We start from the raw sequence: 22,528 nt of genomic DNA, 5'->3' as shown, positions 1-22,528 counted from the left end.
CCAAGGCTTCCTGCACAGTAAGAACACACATCTTCCATCAGCTACAAAGACAAGGCCAACAATCCCTTGAGAACAGCTCCACCTCCAAGCTTCCTGCTTTATTTTGTGCTTCCAGCTACTACTGCAGCTGGTGCACGTTGAGAATCCAGTCTGAACTATCTCTGGGCTGTAGGTGTCTTGACATTGAAGCTGTTTGCTCCGAATCTCTATATCAGGCTCAAACACATCCAGAGAATGCTGGAGAAACTCGCCAGGTTTGGCTGCATCTGTGGAGAGAAAGCAGAATTAAAGCTATGACTTTTTCAGAGCCCAGAACTTCCGAAGAAGAGTCATACCAGGCCCAAAACGTTAACTATGTTTCTCTTCCAAGGATGCTACCAGATTGCTGAGTTGCTCCAGCCTTCTCTGTATTTGTTTCAGATTTCCTGCATCTGCAGCATTTTGCTCTCATCTAAGTCAGACCTGAACTCCTTATATTGGCTGTACCTTCACCGCGGTTCATACACCTGGAACGCAGTACCCAGCAGCAGCTTGATAGCACCTTCTTGGTACAGTACTATGTATAAGAGGAAAACACACCAGCATCTTCTCAAATACAACAAAGTGATGGGCAACAAATGCCCCATATCTCCATGAAGAGTATAAAAATGAATGAAACATTTAGTGGGGACAAATTGCTGTGTGCAGTAGTGCATTGAACTGTCTAGGACATGATTAAAAATAAAATGAGGAAGTGAGGAGTAAGAAGAGAAGTCAAGATGGGAGATATGAAAGGATAATGAGGTTATGGACTAAATTATCAGCGAGGGTCATTGAACCAGACTGTTAAAAGGGTTCAAGAGACAATTGTACATGTTTTTGGAACAGGATGGATAGGACTAGAAGGTGGGGTTAATTTATCAAAAAATATCCAGGTTCATTGGGTCAATTTTCCATTTCGAGATTACTCTTTCGCTCATTCTTATGTCAATATTATTCAACTTTATTTTAACGAGATAATGTCCTCAACAACATTTTTTTTTTAATTCACAAAAGAGCTGTTCCTATCTCTGTTTTCATTTCAGGTCATTTTGTTTCAAAGGGGAATGCAGTAGGTATCAGGGATTCACTTAGGGACAATTCCTGGTTCAAGTTTAGGGACATAGCTACAGGTCAAAGCGGTCTAACTTGTGAGGGTGAAGAGTGTGCTTCCTTTGAAATTAACCCTGCTCCCACTTTGTCCACTTCAGTGAGCCTTTCTTCTATTTAAAAGAGAAACTGAAAATGTATGAGGTAAACCGATGAGAGCGATCATTTATTTGAATTGGCTTAAGTACACCCACAGTGTGACCAGTTCACGCTGCAGGCAACTCCCAAAATCCATTATGTGTCATACAACGCAATTATTTAAATCACCATTTATGTCTCTGAAAAGCAAGTAGCTACTTTGGGATAATTATGTTCAATTTATCTGGTTTCCTACACTCTCAGTCCTCAGCCCTGATATCACAAAAGTGTTGGACAATGTCAGGAAATGACTGAATGGCAAACAGGCTGGGTCCCAGGAGCAGGAACAGAGGAACAAACAGCTCTGGAAAGCTGGACAACACACTGAACATCACAACCACACAAGTCAACTCTGCAAGCTAGCACTATAATCTGCACTATATACGTGTGTCTCTGAATATTCCTTACTTTTGGATGTAAACAGGACTGCAGGGGACTGACGTGATTTGAAAAGTGGTGAGTGAATTTGATTCAGTAAGTAATTGGAGGGACAGTGCAGTTATCAACAATTGGAACTATCAGTGGGTTGTGGCAGAGCGACAGTGATTTCAAGCATCTCCACGGCTGAGAATCAACGCTGTACGAGGTAAACAATGTGGTAGCTGACCTGGGACACTGAAGAGGGAACTTTACTCGGTATCTAACCCTGTGCTGTTCCTGTCCTGGGAGTTTTTGATGGGGACAGTGTCGAGGAAGATTTACTCTGTATCTAACCTTGTGCTGTTCCTGTCCTGGGAGTTTTTGATGGGGACATTGTAGAAAAAGCTTTACTCTGTATCTAGCCCCATTCTGTCTCCTGCCTTAGGGTGTATGTTGGGGACAGTATAGAGGAAACCTTACTCTGTATCTAATCCTGCGCTGTCGCCTATCCTGGGAGTGTTTGAGGGGGAGAGTATAGAGGGAACTTTACTCTGTATCTAAGCCCATGCTGTCCCTGCCCTGGGAGTGTTTGATGGGGGGACAGTGTAGAGGGAACTTTACTCTGTATCTAACCCCATGCTGTCCCCTATCCTGGGAGTTATTGAAGGGGACAGTGTAGAGGGAACTTTACTCTGTATCTTACCCTGTGCTGTCTCTGTCCTGGGAATATTTGATGGGGGCCAATATAGAGGGAGTTTTACTATTTAACCTCGTGCTGTCCCCTGTTCTAGGAGTGTTTGATAGATTAGCGAAGAGAGAGTTTTACTCTGTATCTAACCCTGTATTGTAACTGTTCTGGGAGTATTTGATGGGGACAGTGTCGAGGGAGATTTACTCTGTATCTAACCCTGTGCTGTCCCCTGTCCTGGGAGTGTTTGACAGGGGACAGTGGAGACAGAGCTTTACTCTGTATCTAACCCCATGCTGTCCCTGTACTGAGCATGTTCATTAGGACAGCGTAGAGGGAGATTTACTCTGTATCTAACCCCTTGTTGTCCTGGGAAACAGACTAACTATAATCAAATCATTTAGGTAGGTACTGAGAGCCATGCTCCGCACAGAGAGTTGGCATGGTGGCTCAGTGGTTAGCACTGCTGCCTCACTGTGCCAGGGACCTGGGTTCAATTCCACCCTAAGGTGATAGTGTGGAGTTTGCACATTCTCCCCGTGTCTGTGTGGGTTTCCTCCAGGTGCTCCGGTTTCTTCCCACAGTCGCAAAGAATTGCAGGTTAGGTGGACTGGCCATGCTAATTTACCCATCGTTTCCGGGGATGTATATGCTAGGGCAATTAGCAATGGCAAATGCAGGGTTATTGGGATAGGATAGGGTAGGAGGTGGGTCTGGGTGGGATGCTGTTTAGAGGGTCAGTGTGGACTCAATGGGCTGCATGGCCTGCTTCCACACTGTAGGGATTCTGTGATTCAATGAGAGGAGATCACTTCCCTGACTCCTTGAGAGGAAGGGTGCACTATGGGGCAGATTACTTTGTTAAAACCCCCTAAGAATTGCTTGTGGTTGAAGTTGATATTATTCTGCCTGCTTTTCCCATGTCTGTGTGATCTATTGCAAACTACTGTTCAAGTCTGATCCAGTTGGATGCAAGTGTGATGTAAAACCTTCAAGTAGCAAAGCCTGATACCCAAGGGGGTTGTCTGATTGTAACAAACAGAATCAACACTTCCTCTGGCAGAACACTCGATGTGGAGTCAACAGAAATTCAATAACGTTTTGCAAAAGAAGCAGGTGTAGCAACTAATTTTTAGTCTGTGGATCATTGTGGTCTGGAATGAGCTGCTAAAGTTAATATTGGGACCAGATTCCAACATAATCTTCAAGTGAATTAGAATATCTGGAAGTACTTTTATTTATTTATTTAGGCATTCCAGAGGGTTATTTGGATAGAAATGCCATGCAGGGATATAGGGAAAATGCAGGAGAAAAGCAGTAGGAAATAGAACCGGCACAGGACAATGGACTGAATGGCCTCCTTCAGCACAGTAGCAATTCTGTGATTTATTCATGGGTTGCAAGGGTCCCTGGCTAGGCCAGCATTTGTTTTCCATCCTTTACCATCCTGGAGAAAGTGATGGTGAACCACTGCATTGAGATATAAGGGCACCCACAGTGCTGTTAGGAATGGAATGAAGCACATTGATCAGCGCAGGCCATTCACCCATTATGACCGCGCTGGTATTGTCAGGGAGCTCTTCATTTTACCCTATTTCACCAGTAGCCCTGAAAGTTCTCATGGAGGCAAACGAATCAGAGAAGAGTCAAGAATTTTTTTTAATGCGTTGCATCTGTACGTGTACTGCCTAAAATAGTGCCATAAATTCAGCAGTAATATTCGAAATGGAATTGGGCAAATATTTGGAAAGGAAAGAAATCGGTGTGTGCAGGGAAAAGAACAGGGGATATTCAGATAGCTCCTCAAAAGAGTAGTAGCGATTGCCTGAATGGCCTCATTCAGTGTTGGGAGAAGCTATGGTTCTGTCTGGAGCAGAATATCTTTGAAAAAGCGAGAGAGAAAATCCAAACAGAATTGGAGCACTACATGATTTAAGCAGGACTATACATTGTATAAGCAGGAATTAAAACAGCATCACATCACAGAAAGAAGCACAGCAGCTGAAACTCTAACCCATTTGCTTTTACATTCAGAAAGTTACAGTGGATTCATAATCTCACAATTTGGGGACACTTGTTCCTTTGTCTTCAATGTGATCCCACGTTGTGACTTCCAAAAGCTAGCTTAAGGGATTCTATAGGTGGATCATGGGAAGCAAGTCAGAACTCAAGACAACAGGAGGGGAGCAATCGATATAAATTGCTGTTTAAAACAGGATACTCACTGAGCAGACTACACAGGGAGGTGTCACTGATAAAGTGAGTAACCATCCTGTTTCCCACTCAAGTGGCTTTGAGCTTGAGTCCCACCCCAGGGGCAGAAATGTAAACCCCATTAGCCCAGTTGTAGGTGATGGTGGGGAGGCCACAAAACTCCCCAGAGAACGTTTCTACCTGTCCCTGGCCTAACTGGATATTTTGTGGGTGAAGCTCAAGATGGTCCACCCTAGTTAAGGCCTCAAGTTGTAAATTATTAGCCACTGAAGGGCGATGTCCCTCCCACTCTCTCGATGTTGACACTGGAGGAGGAATGCAGGGAGGTGCCAGGCCAAACCATCCTAAGGCTTCACACAGTGAGTGTCTCTCAAGGAGGCCTCTTTTTTTACACCAGGTTCTCACCATCCACACCACAGTGTCCCCTCACAGGACTGGTCAAGTCTGGGGCCTTGGTCAGGAGTGCTACAAGAGGGTGCAATTACCGGGGCATGGGCTGTTGGGGGTGGTGGGAGAGAGGTTTCCTTGGAGCCAAGGGGAATGGGACCAGAGGCCTAGGCCAGAACCAGCCAGTGGGAATCAATCCCAGCTCCTGTTGCCATTCCTCATACCTCCAGCACGACACGTTGGTGGACAGAAAGCAACAAATTTGCTTGAAAACTCCGTGTGAGAAAGGCCTCTGAATTTCTTCCAAAAAGATTTGACTCTGATTCTGAGGATCTGTTCTCTCATTTTGAATTCCCACAGAAATGTCCACATCTGGTAAATAAAAAGGAAGTGACGGACTTAGCATAAGGTCTAAACAGTCCACCTCTCTTCAGAGTCCTCCATAATGTAATTTCCTATAAATGTACAGGAAATTCTTGCATTGAATAATTCACTTCCTGACTCCCCAAACCCTGTTCATCATCTGCAAGGCACAAGTCAGGAGTGTGATGGAATACTGCCTGGACAATTGCTGGTCCAACAACACTATGGATACGCAGCACTATCCAAGACAAAGCTTCCCTTCTGATTAGCACCTACACCATCACCTTCAGCATCTACTCTCTCCACCACCAATGTTCAGGAACAGTAGTGTGTATCATCCACAAGATGTACTGCAGAAATTCACAATTGACATCACCTTCGACCATCCGAACAGACAAGGCCAGCAGCTACATGGGAACATCACTATCATACCAACCAAACACACCATAATGTCGACCTCTATCGCAATTCTCCCACTGTCGCTAGGTCACAATTCTGGAAGTCTCTCCCTAAGGGCATTGTGGGTCTACCTACAGCACATGGACTGCAGCAGTTCAAGAAGGCAGCTCACCCCCACCTTCTCATGGTATGGATAATAAATGCTGGGCTAGCCAGCAATGCCCACAACCCTGTGAATAATTTTTTTTTAGAAACTACAAATGCAGCTTACTATTTACATATTGGGAAATTAAACCTTTACTCTGCAGTCAGGGAAGATGCTATTTCTCAGTCAAATCCAGCCTGAATTGCAACCCTACAGCTCAGGCTGTCTAATCATAATCCAGGTTCATACTGCTCCTGCTTTGTCTACTCTTGTATAGGACTTTGGTTCGACCACATTTGGAATACTGTGTACAGTTCTGGTCGCCACATTACCAAAAGGATGTGGATGCTTTGGAGAGGGTGCAGAGGAGGTTCACCAGGATGTTGCCTGGTATGGAGGGCACTAGCTATGAAGAGAGGTTGAGTAGATTAGGATTATTTACATTAGAAAGACGGAAGTGGAGGGGGGACCTGATTGAGGTCTATAAAACCATGAGAGGTATAGATAGGGTGGATAGCAAGAAGCTTTTTCTCAGAGTGGGGGACTCAATTACTAGGGGTCACGATTTCAAGGTAAGAGGGGAAAAGTTTAAGGGAGACATGCATGGAAAGTTCTTTACACAGAGGGTGATGGGTGCCTGGAATGCATTGCCAGCGGAGGTGGTAGAGGCGGGCACGATAGCGTCATTTAAGATGTATCTAGACAGATACATGAATGGGCAGGGAGCAGAGGGATACAGATCCTGGGAAAATAGGCAACAGGTTTAGAAAGAGGATCTGGATCGGCGCAGGCTTGGAGGGCCAAAGGGCCTCTTCCTGTGCTGTAATTTTCTTTGTTCTTAGTTCTTTGTTCTTCTCCTATTCCCTTTCCTCCCCAGTAGCTTTCTTATCTGACACTGTTCCAGGTCTGGTACTTGGTGGAGGCAGTAAGATGTCCTATCATTACTGTGAGAATTTCCAACTGGAATTTTGGGAGACAGGTTGAGCATTGGAGGTAACTGCTGACAAGCAATCCAGAATGCTGTCTATACAAAATAAATTTGTCGGATACATATTGTCACCAGTCATTCAATTGCCTCAGCACTGGTGAAATTGAATTGAGCTCCTATTCCCCAGTTTAGGTTTATAAGCATCAAATAAACACAGAATAATTATAGCAGAACAAATGTGATTTAAATAATTTCTGGTGGCATCCATGTTCAGTGCCCTACCTTGCCTAACTATCTGATGAAGTGAAACAATCACTAGTATTAGTTTGGATGTGATTGTTTGGCACCAAATCTTAAACAGTGAGTTCTTTCTCTAAAGGACACTTGTGATCCAGTTGAGTTTTAACAATAATCATGGTCGCTTTAAATGATTCCAGATTTCAACACGTAAGAAGAGCAGTGCTAGATTACACCAGTAATATAACCTCTGCACTAACACATACTAAATTTACATCAACAGTATATTGTTCAGGCTTATTACCTGGGTGATTCATGCTATGATTATGAGTGTCAAAGTGTCAAACTTCATAAGCTGTAACAGCCACTCAAACCCTGAATTACATTCTCAAAACAACTCACTGCTCACTGTCATTTTTTTATTATTCACTCAATGGATGTGGGCAGCACTGCCTTGGCCAGCACTTTTTGCCTGTTCCTCATTGCCGTTAAGATATGAGGATGAGCTGCCTTCTTGAACCGCTACAGGCCATGTGCTGTAGATTGACCCACAAAGCCCTTAAGGAGAAAATTCCAGGGTTTTGATTCAACAATACTGAAGAAATGGCAATATATTTCCAAGTCAGGATGGTGAGTAAGGGGAGCTTGGTGATGGTGGTGTTCCCATATATCTGCTGCCCTTGTCCTTCTAGATGGAAGTGGTTGTGGGTTTGAAAGGTGCTGTTGGAGGATCTTTGGTGAATTTCTACAGTGCATCTTGTAGATACTACACACTGCTGCTACTGACCGTCAGTGATGGAGGGAGTGGATGCTTTGTCCTGGTTGGTGTCAAATTTCTTGAGCTGCATCCATCCAGGCATGTATTCAATCACACTCCTGACTTGTACCTTGTCCATGGTGGACAGGCTTTGGGTTGTGAGGAGGTAAGTTGCACACCACAGTATTCCTAGTCTCTGACCTGTTCTAGCAACCACTGTATTAATGTGGTGAGTCCAGTTGAGTTTCTGGTCAACGGTAATCCCCAGGATGTTGATAGTGGGGGATTCAGTGATGGTAACACCATTGAATGTCATTTGTGTGGCACAAATGTTGCTCGCCATGTGTCACCCCAAGCCTGGATATTGTCCAGATCTTGCTGCATTTGAACACGGACTAATTCAATATTTAAGAAGTCATGAATGGTGCTGAACATTGTGCAATCATCAGCGAACGTCCCCACTTCCCTTGTGATGGAGGGAAGGTCATTGATGAAGCAGCTGAGGAAGGTTGGGCCGAGGACACTATGCTGAGGAACTCCTGCAGAGATGTCCTGCAGCTGACCTCTAACAATAAGGGGAGGTGATGGCCTAGTGGTATTATCGCTAGACTATTAATCCAGAAACCCAGCTAATGTTCTGGGGACCTGGGTTCGTATCCCACCACAGCAGCTAGTGGAATTTGAATTCAATAAATATCTGGAATTAAAAGCCTAAATGATGACCATGAAGCCATTGCCAACTGTCAGGAAACCCCATCTGGTTCACTAATGTCCTTTAGGGAAGGAAACTGCCATCCTTACCTGGTCTGGCCTACATGTGACTCCAGGCCCACAGGAGTGTAGTTGACTCTTAATTGCCCTCTGGGCAATTAGGAATAGGCAATAAATGCTGCCTAGCCAGCGATGCCCTCATCCCATGAATGGATAAAGGAAAAAAACCACAACCGTCTTCCTATGTGTCAGATATGGCTCCAACCACCAGAGAGTTCAACACCCTGATAGCCATTGATTCCACCTTTACTGGGGCTCCTTGATGCCATACCCGGTCGAATATGGCCTTGATGTCAAGGATAATCACTCTCACCTCACTCTGGAGTTCAGCTCTTTTGTCCATGTTTGAACCAAGGCTGTAATGAGGTCAGGAGCTGAGTGGCCCTGGTGGAACCCAAACTGGGCGTCACTGAGCAGGTTATAGCTGAGCAGGTGCTGCTTGATAACATTGTTACTGACACCTTCCATCACTTTACTGATGATCAAGAGGAGACTGATGGGGCGGTAATTGGCCGCGTTGGATTTGTCCTGCTTTTTATGTACAAGACATACTTGGGCAATTTTCCACATTGTCGGGTAGATACCAGTGTTGTAACTGTACTGGAACAGCTTGGCTAGGGGAGCGGCAAGTTCTGGAGTGCAAGTCTTCAGTATTATTGCCAGAATGTTGTCAGGGCCCGTAGTTTTGTAGTATCCAGTGTCTCCAACCGTTTCTTGATATCACGTGGAGTGAATTGAATTGGCTGAAGACAGGTATCTCTAATGCTGGGGACCACTGGAGGAGGCCGAGATGGATCATCCACTCGGCACTTCTGGCTGAAGATTGCTGCGAATGCTTCAGCCTTATCTTTTGCGCTGATGTGCTGGGCTCTTCCATCATTGAGGATAGGGATATTTGTGGAGCCTCCTCCTCCAGTGAGTTGTTTAATTGTCCACGACCATTCACGACTGGATGTGGCAGGACTGCAGAGCTTAGATCTGATCCGTTGGTTGTGGGATCACTTAGCTCTGTCTATCACTTGCTGCTTTCGCTGTTTGGCGAGCAAGGAGTCGTGTTTGGTGGCTTCACCAGACTGACACAACATTTTACATATGCCTGGTGCTGCTCTTGGCATGGCCTCTTGCCTTATGGATGCCCAGTCTTGAGTTGCTAGATCTATGTGAAGTCTGTCCCATTTAGCATGGTGATAGTGCCACACAATATAATGCAGGTTATTCTCAATGTGAAGGCAGGACTTCATCTCCAAAAGGATTGTGCAGTGGTCACTCTGGCTAGTACTGACATGGACAGATACAGCTAGCAGATTGGTAACGATGAGGTTAAGTATGTTTTTCCCTCTTGTTGGTTCCCTCACCAACTGTAGCAGACCCAGTCTAGCAGTTATGTCCTTTAGGACCTGACCAGCTCGATCAGTAGTGCTGCTACCGAGCCACACTTGGTGGTGGACATTGACATCCCCCACCCAGAGGACATTTTGTGCCCTTGCCATCCTCAGTGCTTCCTCCAAGTGTTGTTTAACATTGAGGTATACTGATTCATCAGCTGAGGGAGGACATACCTTTTAGGCAGCAGGGGGTTTCCTCATCAGGTATATGTGAAAGAAAGAGCACTAAAGGAATAGAAAGGTAGAGATTAAGGGCAAATATATTTAGAAAGAGGGAGGCTGGCAGGGAGGTACAGATGAGAGAATGATGCAATTTAAACAAAAACCAAGCGTATTCAACTCTGTAGTAAATGAGCAATATCTGACGCTTCAGCAGAGTTGTGGGAACTACCCTGCTCTGAGTGTAGATTGAATAATTAATAGGATGCCTACAGTGAGGAAACAGGCCATTCAGCCCAACAAGTCCACACTGCGCCTCTGAAAAGCGTTTCACCCAGGCCCACTCCCCTACCCTAAGCCTGTGTTTCCCATCGCTAACACACCGAGCCTGCACACTATGGGCAATTTTAGCATGGCCAATCCACCTAACCTGCACATCTTGGGACTGTGAGAGAAAACCGGAGCATCCAGAGGGAACCCACGCAGACACAGGAAGAATGTGCAAACTCCACACAGACAGTTGCCCGAGGGTGGAATCAAACACAGTCCCTGGTGCTGTGACGCAGCAGTGCTAACCACAAAGCCACTGTGCCACACAATTGTGTCTGCGTGCCCTACAATTCCCCAATCTGTCCTTGCTCAGGTCGCTGGCTCACAGCCTGCATATTTGGGACTTGGTCGGAAAGACCAGAGCAGCTCTGCTGAGCCCTGAAGCAGCCATTCACTTCTGTTGAAAGAGTTGGGCAACATGTGAGGATGGGTGGGTATATGCTGGAGACGGATAGCTCTGGGTTTGTGTGTTAGTGCCACCTTTCTCAGTCTCTTTCCCGATCTCTCACGCAATGGAGGCTCTCAGAAGTTTATTTAAATTTTTAGCCCCACTTTCAGTTTCCTGCAAGCTTCCTCCATCTCTAACAACCAAACTGCTTGTGTTTTTTCTTTTTCACTTTTGATGGTGCCACATTTTGCAACTTGCCCCTGTATCCCCTTCTCTCCACCTTAAAGAAAGACCCCCTAAAATACTTTTCTTCCAGTGTTATTTTTTCAACCTACTCTTTGCTTTTAAACTTTCTCTTTCTGTTCAATATCTGCTGGACTTCACTCTTCCAACCACCACCCTCCACCTTCCCAATCCCGGGATCAGCTATCCTCTAACATTTTAGTGTGAATTCAAAAAAAGCGAGTCAACTCTGGTTGATAAGTCACCATGCAGAATACGTCAGGGCATTCACCATGGCAACATCTCAACCAATCAGAATCCAGATGCCAACCAATCAGCATGCTTTTTCTGACATGCATTGTAAATTGATGTTCCCTTTGAGGTTTGGTATTCTTGTGCCTGTCCTGATGACTGTGAACTCCCTAATACTTTGGAACGTGTCAGCAGTGTTTATCTCAACGATACTTACATTCTGTACAAAAGTAATGACTGTGAAAACTGCAGAACATCAGAAAGCCTCAATTGGTTCACCAATGTTCTTCTGTAGGAAGTGAATCTACAACTTTTATACTGACTACTCTCTATGTGTCTCCTGTCTCCAACTAAGTGGTTGACATAGAATGCCCTCCTCTGTCATGGTTTCACAAGCTGGTCAGGCAATTGCTACTGAACGACCAAAGGCCCAACAGAGGTTACAGATAGGGAGAAATGAAGGAAGTCTAATCTTATTACTTTCATTCTCTGTGATGTGGTTTTTACAGTTCGTCCTCTATTGCCCTCGGGGAGGGAGGGGGAGAGGGCGAGGGCTGTGGGCCTTCTTGAACTGCTTACAGGTCATGGATTGTTAGTGCTCTTACAGTGCAGTTAGGGAGAGAGTTCCAGAACTTTGACCCACTGATGATGGAGGAAAAGTTGACATATGTCTGGGTCAAGATGGTGTATGACCTGGAGGGGCACTTGGAGGTGGTGGCGTTCCTGTGTGCTTGCTGACCCTATGCATCTGGGTGGCAGAAATCATGGGTTCAGAAACTTCTTTTGGCATCACCCAGGCTAACACAAATCAATAAATAAAATATAGAACATAGAACAGTACAGCACAGTACAGGCCCTTCGGCCCACGATGTTGTGCCGACCTATTATCCTACTAAGATCAATCTACCCTGCATACCCTACATTTTACTATTCTCCATGTGCCTATCCAAGAGTCACTTAAAAGTCTCTAAAGTATCTGACTCCACTACCACCGCCGGCAGCGCATTCCACATGCCCACCACACCACATCAGGAAGACAAACTAAAGAAAGGAGTCAATGAGAGGCTGCTCTAACTGTACAATCAAGTTATTTTAATTTTAGAAACTGAAGTTTGTCTGGCTGAAAGTTAGAAGAGAAACCAGAGGAGAGATGAGGATAATTTCATTTGGTTGTACAGAACTTGAGTATTGATCAAAAAAGGACACATTTTGTGACAGCTTTTCATCTTGCACTTATCAGGACATTTCGCAAGAATACCAATTTTAAAAATCAAATTTGTACTGCTTGAGAGGACAGTGCTTGTTGATTGCAAGTTAACACTAATTGGTAGAACGTTTCCATGGAGAATGCTCTCATTGGTGCTAATTGACAGCTAAATGCCAAAATTTGTTTAAATTTTAAACCAGGCAAGTTGACTCTGATTAGTCAGGGCATTGCCCTAGGTAATTTAATGAGCAAACAGATGTCACCAATTTTGTTGAGTTAAAATAGGTGCATGTTCTGTTTGCACAGAATAGAACCCAGTGTATTAATTTATATACAGTCACTGTGGCTGCATTGATAGCTCTTTCATAGAGATAGAACTGGTATGATTCTCCTGGGCTGTCAGTTTCTATGTTATATATTGTGGGCAATTTATTTGTTCAGGCATTTTATTGAAGGCAAAACATGGCCTTTAGACTTCACAAGCACATTACGATGATGCTCTGCAAATGAAATAAGCAATGATTCTCCTGCACACATCTCTGGGTGGGGGGTTTGGGATTGTATTCACTGAATGAGTAACCAGTGTGATCACACATTGCAGGAAATACTTGAAATGCTTGCCAATGGTTTGATGAAGTTGCTAACCTGTTGAGAAATAGACAGATTAGCACCTTGGTTTAAATCACAAAGATTTTTCACACCAGTTCCTCCCAAGATGTTCATCGATTGACTGTGATCCCAGTACATTGGCGTTCAGTGGAAGCTACCATTATTCAATTCTCATTTCACTGAAGAAAAAGAGCAGAGGGGACATCATTTCATTTCTTTATGCTTTAGTTCATCTACTGCTTAAATCCTTAATTACTGTTTTCATTACTTCCAGCCTTGTTCATATCTAATACTCTTCTAGGCTGCCACCCACCTTCTGCAAATTTTGCAAATTTTAATTCATCCAAAACCCATTTGCCCACAAAGCCTTGGCTCACTGGTCTATCTTGGCTCCCATACAACAACATCCCGTTTTAAAATTTACATCCTTGCATTCAGTTGTCTGGATGGCCCTACATTCTATCGATCTCTATAATCCCTGTCAGCCCCACTGCCATCTATAGTTCTGATATCCAGCTTCTCTGCCTATTGCCCAATCTGTTTGATCCACCATTGGCAGAGGTGCCTCCGGTTTCCAGGGACCTAAGGTCTAGAATTTGCTTCTTAAATCATTCCCCCTCCTCCTTCAATACAATCCTTAAATCCCACCAGTTTGAACAAGCGTGTGCCCAATAATAATACAGTGTGGATCTGGAGGAACACAACAGGCCTGGCAGCATCAGAGGGGCAGGAAAGTTGCCATTTTGAGTCGAGATCCTTTGAAACATTAACTTTCCTGCCCCCCTGATGCTGCCTGGTCTGCTGTGCTCCTCCAGCTCCACACTGTGTTATCTCTGACTCCAGCATTGGCAGTTCTTACTATCTCTGTGTGCCCAATATGCCTCCTCTATGACTCAAGGTCAAATGTTTTTTATATTAAAGCTGCTTTGAAGCACCTTGCTCCTTTTACTTCTTTGAAGATGGCATTGAAATGCATGTCATTGTGCGAATGACATCTGTCATGACCAGTCCCTGGGTGAAGTTCCCCAATAATTACAGATCCAGATGAGATACCCCCCCCTAAACTGAGACTTTCCCTGATGAGGAGGAATGTGCCTTCTTTATTCACCACATCCCCCTCAGTTGGTCATAACAATATTAATTTACAAAAGATTCCTTTCCTTTGGCTGTCTTTCTCCCCAACCAAACAAATTTATGTTTAAAAAGAACCAGTTTAATCAGGCTTTCTTAATCATTAAAAGACTGAGTTGATTAGTTACTGAACACAAGTAGGATTAATACCAGAACACAATACACATAGATTAAGAATAAGAGGTGAGCCCAAATAAAGATAAAAGATGAAAAAATATATACAGATCAGTCTCAGGGTGCTGTGAATAGTAGACAGTGGGACATTGCAGCCGTTACTTTGAGTGAGACTGGTAGAACAGACATCGGTATGTATGCAGTTTATTTTGAGATTCTTGCTTTTGCAGTACAGTATAACATCTGTCATCCTGTTTCTTGCCATGGGGACTAGATGCAGCTCACACAGTGAGAGAGTGTCTTTTCTTTCCACCTGCAGTGCAGGGGTGGATAGGAATTTTCTTAGCTGTGACCCTCATGCCAACTAGCACTCACAGACCAGCATTGAAACTGGTGTTTAATTCCTGTTGTTGGGCATTCTTGAAAATGGAAAACACAAATATGTCTGCAGCTTGGGAAATAATTCACAGAAGATGGCTTTCTGCCATCTTTACCTGGTCTGGGCCACAGTAATGAGGTTGATTCTCAAATGCCCTCTGGGCAATAAGGGATGGGCAATAAATGCTGGCCTGGCCAGCATGCCTACCCCTTATCCAATATCATGAGAAAAACAGAATATTTGGTTATGATCTGATTGCTGTTTATGGGATCTTTCTGCATTTAAATTCATTTTCGACTCTTGAGTTACCCCACTGACTATCAAGTGCTTTGATCGGTTCTGGGATAATAAAGGCTGTTGAACAAATGCAGGTTCTGTTTTTCTTTTCTTTCTTCATTGTGCTCTAAGTGTTATCACTAATTTGTGACTGAGAAACAGATTTGCGTGAGACACTAAACCAAGGTTTTGGGGAGGTCTCCCTAGTGTCCTGGTACAAAAGCAAATTAGTGCTGAGTGTCACTGAAATCAAATTCGAAGTGTGTTCTGGTTAATTGAATGTCAGCCACATTAGCATTCTGCAAAGTTGGGAAGGGGCTATTGTTGTTATGTCCCTACCTCTGAGCCAAGAGACCTGGGTTCAAGTCTCACTTGTTCCAGATGTAGCCTGAAAGTGGCCATGAAAGTAGATAGGGTGGGAAAGAGGGCATATGGCGTCTTGCCTGTATGGGTTGGGGAATTGAGTACAAGAGTCAGGATGTCATGTTGCAACTTTATATGATGTTGGTTAGGCCAAAGTGTTCAATTCTGGTCACCACATTACAGGAAAGATGTGGAGGCTTTGGAGAGGGTGCAGAAGAGGTTTAACAGGATGCTGCCTGGATTAGAGGGTATGAGCTATAAGGAGAGGCTAGAAAAACTCAGGTTGTTTTCTCTGGAGTGGCACAGGATTAGGGGAGACTCGATAGAAGTCAATAAATTTATGAGATGCATAGATCGGTTGATGTTCAGAATCTTTTTCTCAGAGTTGAACTGTCTAATTCTTGGGGGCCATGCATTTAAGGTGAGAGAGGGAAAAGTTCAAAGGAGATGTGAGGCAGGTTTTTTACGCAGAGTATGGTAGGAGTATGGAACATGCTGCTAGGGAGGGTGGTGGAGGTAGGTATGATAGGGGCATTTAAGGGACTTTTAGAGAAGCACATGAATATGCAAGGAATGGAGGGATATAGACCAAGGGCAGGCAGAGGGGATTAGTTTAATTTGGCATCATGTTCAGCACAACACTGTGGGCTGAAAGCCCGTCCCTGTGCAGTACTGTTCTATGTTCTATGCATGTTATTACATGTCTGAGCAGGTTAATTGGAAATGTCTCGAAAGTCAGGGAGGCAGGAATCTGTTGAGATTCTGCTGAACCTCCAAATCTAAAGAGCCCATCATGTCTGAGAGCCCGTACCCTGACAGATTGAAATCCCTTGGAAGTGTATTCACTTTCCTCAGTACATGAATAATTCTGCACAGAATACTCACCTCCAATTATTGTTGGAGGTGCACATGAACCTTTCCACACATAACATTGCTCCACCTTTCTCACTGTGTCTTGCGAGTCCAGTTTTCCCAAAAATTCGACATTCATCAAAGAGCTCCATTGCAGTGCTGCAGGGTCTGTGCAGGGAAAACCGCACTCCTCCTCTTGATAGGACTAGCTGCCGAGAGATCTGGTTCAATGCCCAGTGGAAATATTATCAAATTGGTGATTGTGTCAATGTGTATAGTAGAAAGGATACGTTGGTGAGGTAAGTGCAGAGGGTGGCAGGTGAGTGAGTGGGTAAGTGGGTCAAGCGTCATAGAGGCATAGAGCATGTAAACAGATCCTTTGATCCAAATAGTCCAGGTTAGGGAGATAGTCAGGTCAGGATGGGCAATCAGTTTAGGGGGTGGTCAAGGAAGCGGAGTAGTCAGGCCTAGTTGGGGGTTATTCAGCTGGTCAGGGGTCAGCAATGGTTGGTCGAGTAGACTCAAGTCAATTAGTAGGTGAGAGGGCAGAAGGGTAGTCAGCTCGGGGGAGGCAATGGCCTCGTGGTGTTATTGTTGGGCTATTAATCCAGAGACCCAGGTAATGTTCTGCGGACATGGGCTTGAATCCTACCAGACGGTGAAATTTGAATTCAATAACAATCTGGATTAAAAGGACAGCCTAATGGTAATCATGTAACCATTGATGGCTGTTGGAAAAACCCATTAGGCTCAAGATGACATGATGACAATCTGTCATCTTCACATGCTCTGTTCTCCATGTGAGTTTAGACCAACAGCAATGTGACTGACTGCCCTGTAAGCAATAAATACTGGTCTCATCAGTGACATCCACAACCCAGGAATAAATACAAAGAGATAGGAAGTTATCCACTGAACCCTTTATTGGAATTATTAGAGATTATCTTGCATGTATAGGAACTAGTTTTAATCTCTCCCACAAGTTTGAGCATCCTCTCCACTTGTATCCTGTCGAGCTCTTTCATAATCTTCAAGACCTCAATTATCTCAGGGTTCTGAGGATTCAGTAGAACATAATTTACCATAAAAACAGAAAATGTTGGAAGTAGCAGTATCTGTTGATAAAGACAATTAACATTCAGAGATGCTTCCATCCTTTCATTTTCTCCCTCATTCAGATTTATCATGAAAAGCCCATTGATGTTTTGAGAATGCAGCACTCATTTTGCATCAATGTCACAAATTAACATCAGTGAGCTGAACAAGTTGCTTTCAGCTTGGGGACACCAGGAAATTTGTTATCTGCCCTGCATCTTCCTCTGCGTCAATTTTTCACTGCCACTCAACTGAGCTGTTGGCGTTTGAAATGAAAACAGGAAACGTTAATCATGTTGGACGTTAAGTTTACTTTTCAGTGAAGTTATTTCATTCAAACGTCAAATGAAGAATCCATACACTTAAAACAACTCACCTTTCATAATCACACAACTTCTCAAACCACTCCATGTACAATAGGGTATCTTTTTTTTTGCAGCCTAATCGTTGTTGTAATGAAATGAACACAGCAGCTATTTTACACACAGCAACTTTCCATGACAGTACTCTGATGAGTTGAGGTTGGTTGGCTCGCTGAGCTGGTTTGTTGTTCCACAGACGTTTCGTTACCGTGGTTGGTAACATCCTCAGTGCAGCCTCTGATGAAGCATCAGTGTGTTTTCCCGCCTGGTTTTTAAACTCTGGGGTCTGTTGAAATGGATTGCCTCACTTCCGATTTTCCTTCGTAGTGGAATGTATATGGGGTCGAGTTCTATGTGTTTATTAATAGCATGCTTTGTGGAGTGCCAAGCTTCCAGGAATTCTTGTGCTTGTCTCTGCCTAGCCTGTCCCAAGATCTTGGTGTTGTCCCAGTCGAAGTCATGGTTCTCCTTGTCAGTTAGTGTTCATGTACTCTCGTTGTTAGTTTCCTTCCTGTTTATCTGATGTAGTGTTTCTCACAGTGTCTGCAGGGGATTTTGTAGGTAACATTGGCCCTGTCCATGGCGGGGAGTGGGTCCTTGGGTCGGGTCAGCAGTTACAAAGCATGGTAATGAAACGTCTGCAAAACAACAAACCAGCTCGGCGAGCCAACCAACCTCAACATCCACAACCCGAGCTACAAATCTACTCCAAAACCAAATCTACTCTGATAAATAAGTCGATAATCTGTTTCGTTGTGTGATCTTTGTTGAGGAGGAAATGTGGCCAGACTTTCCTTGCTCCTCTGCATTGAAATGTCATGGATTCTTTACTGTCCACTAGAGAGGTTAAACAATTTCCTCTCTTCAATTCCTTTTCCATTAACCTTTTAACCTCAGCTGTTTGACAGAGACAGCAAAGGAGAAATGTAATTGTGATGGCCAGAATCCTAAGCCAGGTATGATCGAATGGTTTGGGTCAAAGTGTTTTCACTGGTAGCTTGATCAGTAACGAGAGGACACAAATGTCAATGCCAACGCAATTTTCACTTTGGCAGTGAGTTCTGGTGATCTGGAACATGTTACCTGAAAAGGAGGTGTAAACTGATTCATCAGAGACAAGGCTGTGGGGAAAGAGCTGGAGTGCAGGGCTATCAAATGACCAGCAGAGGTGCAATGGGCCAAATGGCCTCGTAGTGTGCTCTAGGATCCAATGATTCTATAGTTTACCTCTGCTTCTTGTTCCTGGTCCATTGGTTGAGTTAAATAGATCTGACCTTCTCCGTCAATGAGGAAAGGGCCTTCAGGAAAGGGTGGTTTGGCCCCCAGCCTGTAATTCACTCCACAGTTGTTCCATTGAACCTAAAAGTACGACAATTCGAAACGAGAGCAGGAATCACTTGCTTACAATCTGGACATCATCTGAAAAGTGGCTATTCCGACAGTGCAGCTCTCTCTCTGTACTGCACTAGAGTGCCAGCTGAGATTTTGACCTCAACTGTCTGGAGTGGATCTTGAACCAAAGATGTGCGGGTTAGGGTGGATTGGCCATGCTAAATTGCCCATAGTGCCCAGGGATGTGCAGTCTGGGTGGATTAGCCATGCTAAATGCAAGGTTACAGAGATAAAGTAGGGGGTGAATCTGATTGGAATGCTCTTAGGAGGGTCAGTGTGGGTTTAATGGGCCAAATGGCCTGCTTCCACACTGTAGGGATTCTATGATTCTATAAACCGACAGCTGTGTGATGGTTTGACATTGTGTCCGTGAGATTATATTTTTGTCCATAAAAACAACTTATATTCATTAACTGGCTGTGCAGATGTCATCAGGGAATTTATCAGTCAGAAGTAAAGTTCTTTGAAACTTTTCTGAAGGACACACTATAAGTAAAACCTTCTTCTCTCATCAGATATTATTTGTCCCAACAATAAATTCCCATTTAAGGATCCAGACCTTACAAGAAGAATATCAATTCTTCACTTTAGCATTTCAATAGTAAAAGACAGTGCTCTTCCCTCAAGCATGCAAACAATTCCAATGGGAAGCATTGCTTGATAAGCAACACACCAGCCAGTTAAATGACAGGAAGGGTGTGTTAGAGGAACAGAACCTATTTAAAGCTCAGAATGCAGTTTTCAAGCTGCCTCATCACAATAAAGTTAATACAAGAGGCAATAATTGTGAATCCTTGTGGATTCATATGATCCTAGTTCAAAGATGTGGTTTACTCCGCTGTAGGAAGGAAAGAGGGGGATGAAGCTTAATGAAAAGTGCTGGCATTATAACTTAATCCATCCACATTAAAACAGCTCGAAAGAATCAGAGGGATGAGATGAAGAGTATTTTACATGACACATTGCAATGATCTGGAAGGAGCTGCTCAGAAGAATTTTGGAAGATGATGCATAAAGTCCATTGGCACAGTGTTTGTGTTGGACAGACAGTTGTTATTCCAGTGTAGATGGGAGGTGTGCAGGGGACCCTGCAGAACCCCATTGTAGCAGACCCCGGAGGAATTGCCAGGGAAACTGGATTTTCTAAGGGGCGATTCCTCTCTGCTTATGAACCCTCCTAAATTCTTCACTAAAAAGGAGAGACATTTGAATGGTTCTGATGAAGTAAGACAGTGACTCAGGCAAAGTTGGATTATTAGGTCTGTAGCTGATCTCCTGAGTGGCTGTAACACTGACTCCATACCTACCTCACACACCCAACTACACCTCCCCCACACCCTGACCTGACAGCTCCTGGGGCCTGACACACCCCCAACGGACAACACCGCCAGGCCTGATCCTAAGCCCCTTGCTGACCAGACCCTCTAAGCCTCCCAGCTGTGTATGCACAACTGCTCCAATGTTCCACACACAGTGATCAGCATCAACACGCTGATTACGGCACTGACTTCCAGTTCCAGACATCACTGTCACATTCAGCGTGTCAGAAAAATTAGAGGCAACACTGCACCAGACCTGACACAACGCCTTCTCCCAACTTCCAGTACAATATCCCACCATACCACACACCCCACCCCTACCCAGCCAAACCTTCCCCAGACCACCCACACACTGTGGAAGCACCCTCACCATCCCTCCCCCCGCCAACCTGACCAAACCTGCTCTCAGCCAGACACAAATCCACACCCCCTGCCTCCTTCACTGATCTACTCAAAACACCACACCATAGATTCATACAGCACGGAAACAGACCCTCCAGTCCAACTAGTCCATGCCAACGAGGTTTCCCCAAACTAAACTACTCCCATTTGCCAGTATTTGGCCCATATCCTTCTAAACCCTTCCTATTTATTGTACCCATCCAGATGCCTTTTAAATGTTGTAATTGTACCTGCATCTACCACTTCCTCCACTAGTTCATTCCACACATGAACTACCTTCTGTGTGAAAGTGTTGCCCCTCAGATCCCTTTTAAATCTTTCTCCTCTCACCTTAGAAATATGCCCCTTAGTTTTTGTCTCTCGTTCCCTTGGGGAAATCTTGGTTGGCATGGACAAGTTGAACCGAAGGGTCTGTTTCCGTACAGTATTACTTAATGACTCTGTGGCACGCTCCCAGCTGGCATCCTACTTACCTGGCACCCTCCCCATTTGGCATCCTACTTACCTGGCACCCTCACCATTTGGCACCCTACTTACCTGGCACCTTATCCCCCCTACCCCTCTGACACCCTCGGCACCCAGCACCCTAACATCACACTTAGCCTTTGACAGTATCTGTTTCTGAGGAACTGCCTCTCAGAAATACCTCAGAGCTCCCTTTTCCTTTAAAAAAAAATCAGTCACAGCAGCAATTCCCACATAATCCAACCCAGAGAGGTATTACAGCACAGAAGGAGTCCATTTGGACCACTGCATCATATCGGCTCTCTGTAGAACAATCCAGTCGTTCCCTGTTCTGCCTGCTGTCATCCGGTAGCCCTGCAAGATTATTTCCCTCGAGTGCCCATCAAATTTCTGACTGAAATGATTTGTTGTCTCTGCTTTCACCAAATTGGATGAGTTTCATAGCCTCAGAGGATTGTGAGGTTGGAGGAGGTTACAGTGATGGAGAGGGGTGAGGCCATGAAGGGTTTGTCATCAGAGATGAAAATTTTACAACAGTGACGTTGCTGGGCTAGGACCAATGACAGGCAGTTAATGCAGCAGCAATGGGTTCTGTTGGGAGTTGGGCTGTGGGCAATAGAGCATTGGAGGAGCTCCAGCTTACAGTGAGTGGAGGGAGGATGAGAGGTCATCCATGAGAGTATTGGAATAGTCATAATGTCACCTAAACTGTTACAGAGATAGTAGGAACTGCCAATGCTGGAGAAATTTTCTGAAGAAGGGTCTCAACCTGAAACGTCAGCTTTCCTGCTCCTCTGATGCTGCTTGGCCTGCTGTGTTCCTCCAGGTCTACACCGTGTTATCTCGCCTAAAATGTGCTGGGTTTGTTAGCTTAGATGACTGGCACACAGAGAGCAGTGACAACAACAGTGTGATTCAGGCCCTGTAGCAGCTGACCTAACCATGAATGTCCCTTGTCTGAGGTGTAGTGATACTCAGATTAAACTGCCTCCAGTCATTTCTCTCTAATGAGACAGTGGAACGAAGGTAATTCTTATCAAACCAAGAGGATGAAATATCCTTTATCTTGTGTTACAGGTCATTGGGATGTTCGGGACAATGTTTCCCCTGTGGCTACTGATCTACACTATTGGTTGGGCAGCACAATCAGGGCTAAGCCTCAAAGTCAACAGCAGTGACCCAAAATCAGACTGGATCTGGAACCAGCTCGCTAGCTGGGAGGGTGCAACTGAACCCAGACAAATCGGAAAGGTAAGATTCCTTCCTCTTCACCACTGGAAGTGATGCCTGTCAAATGAGACAATAATGCTT

At 44.5% G+C, this 22,528-nt stretch overlaps 1 protein-coding gene across 2 annotated transcripts in view; it reads left to right on the top strand.

Moving 5' to 3' along the window:
- Positions 1-1,487: 1,487 nt before the first annotated feature.
- Positions 1,488-22,528, top strand: part of LOC109935025 (cadherin-18-like) — a 52,372-nt gene continuing 31,331 nt past the window's right edge. For both annotated transcript variants that reach the window (XM_048605899.1, XM_020533702.2), the window contains exons 1-2: positions 1,488-1,722; positions 22,295-22,468. In XM_048605899.1, the coding sequence (XP_048461856.1) occupies positions 22,304-22,468 (165 nt within the window). In that variant the 5' untranslated portion in view covers positions 1,488-1,722; positions 22,295-22,303. The remainder of the gene's footprint in view (positions 1,723-22,294; positions 22,469-22,528) is intronic.

The sequence above is a fragment of the Rhincodon typus genome, chromosome 15, assembly GCF_021869965.1.
Source record: "Rhincodon typus isolate 14 chromosome 15, sRhiTyp1.1, whole genome shotgun sequence".
In the NCBI taxonomy this organism is placed as follows: Eukaryota; Metazoa; Chordata; class Chondrichthyes; order Orectolobiformes; family Rhincodontidae; genus Rhincodon; species Rhincodon typus.
The sequence above is the reverse complement of the archived record's forward strand: the minus strand, read 5'-3'. Positions and strand labels throughout refer to the sequence as shown.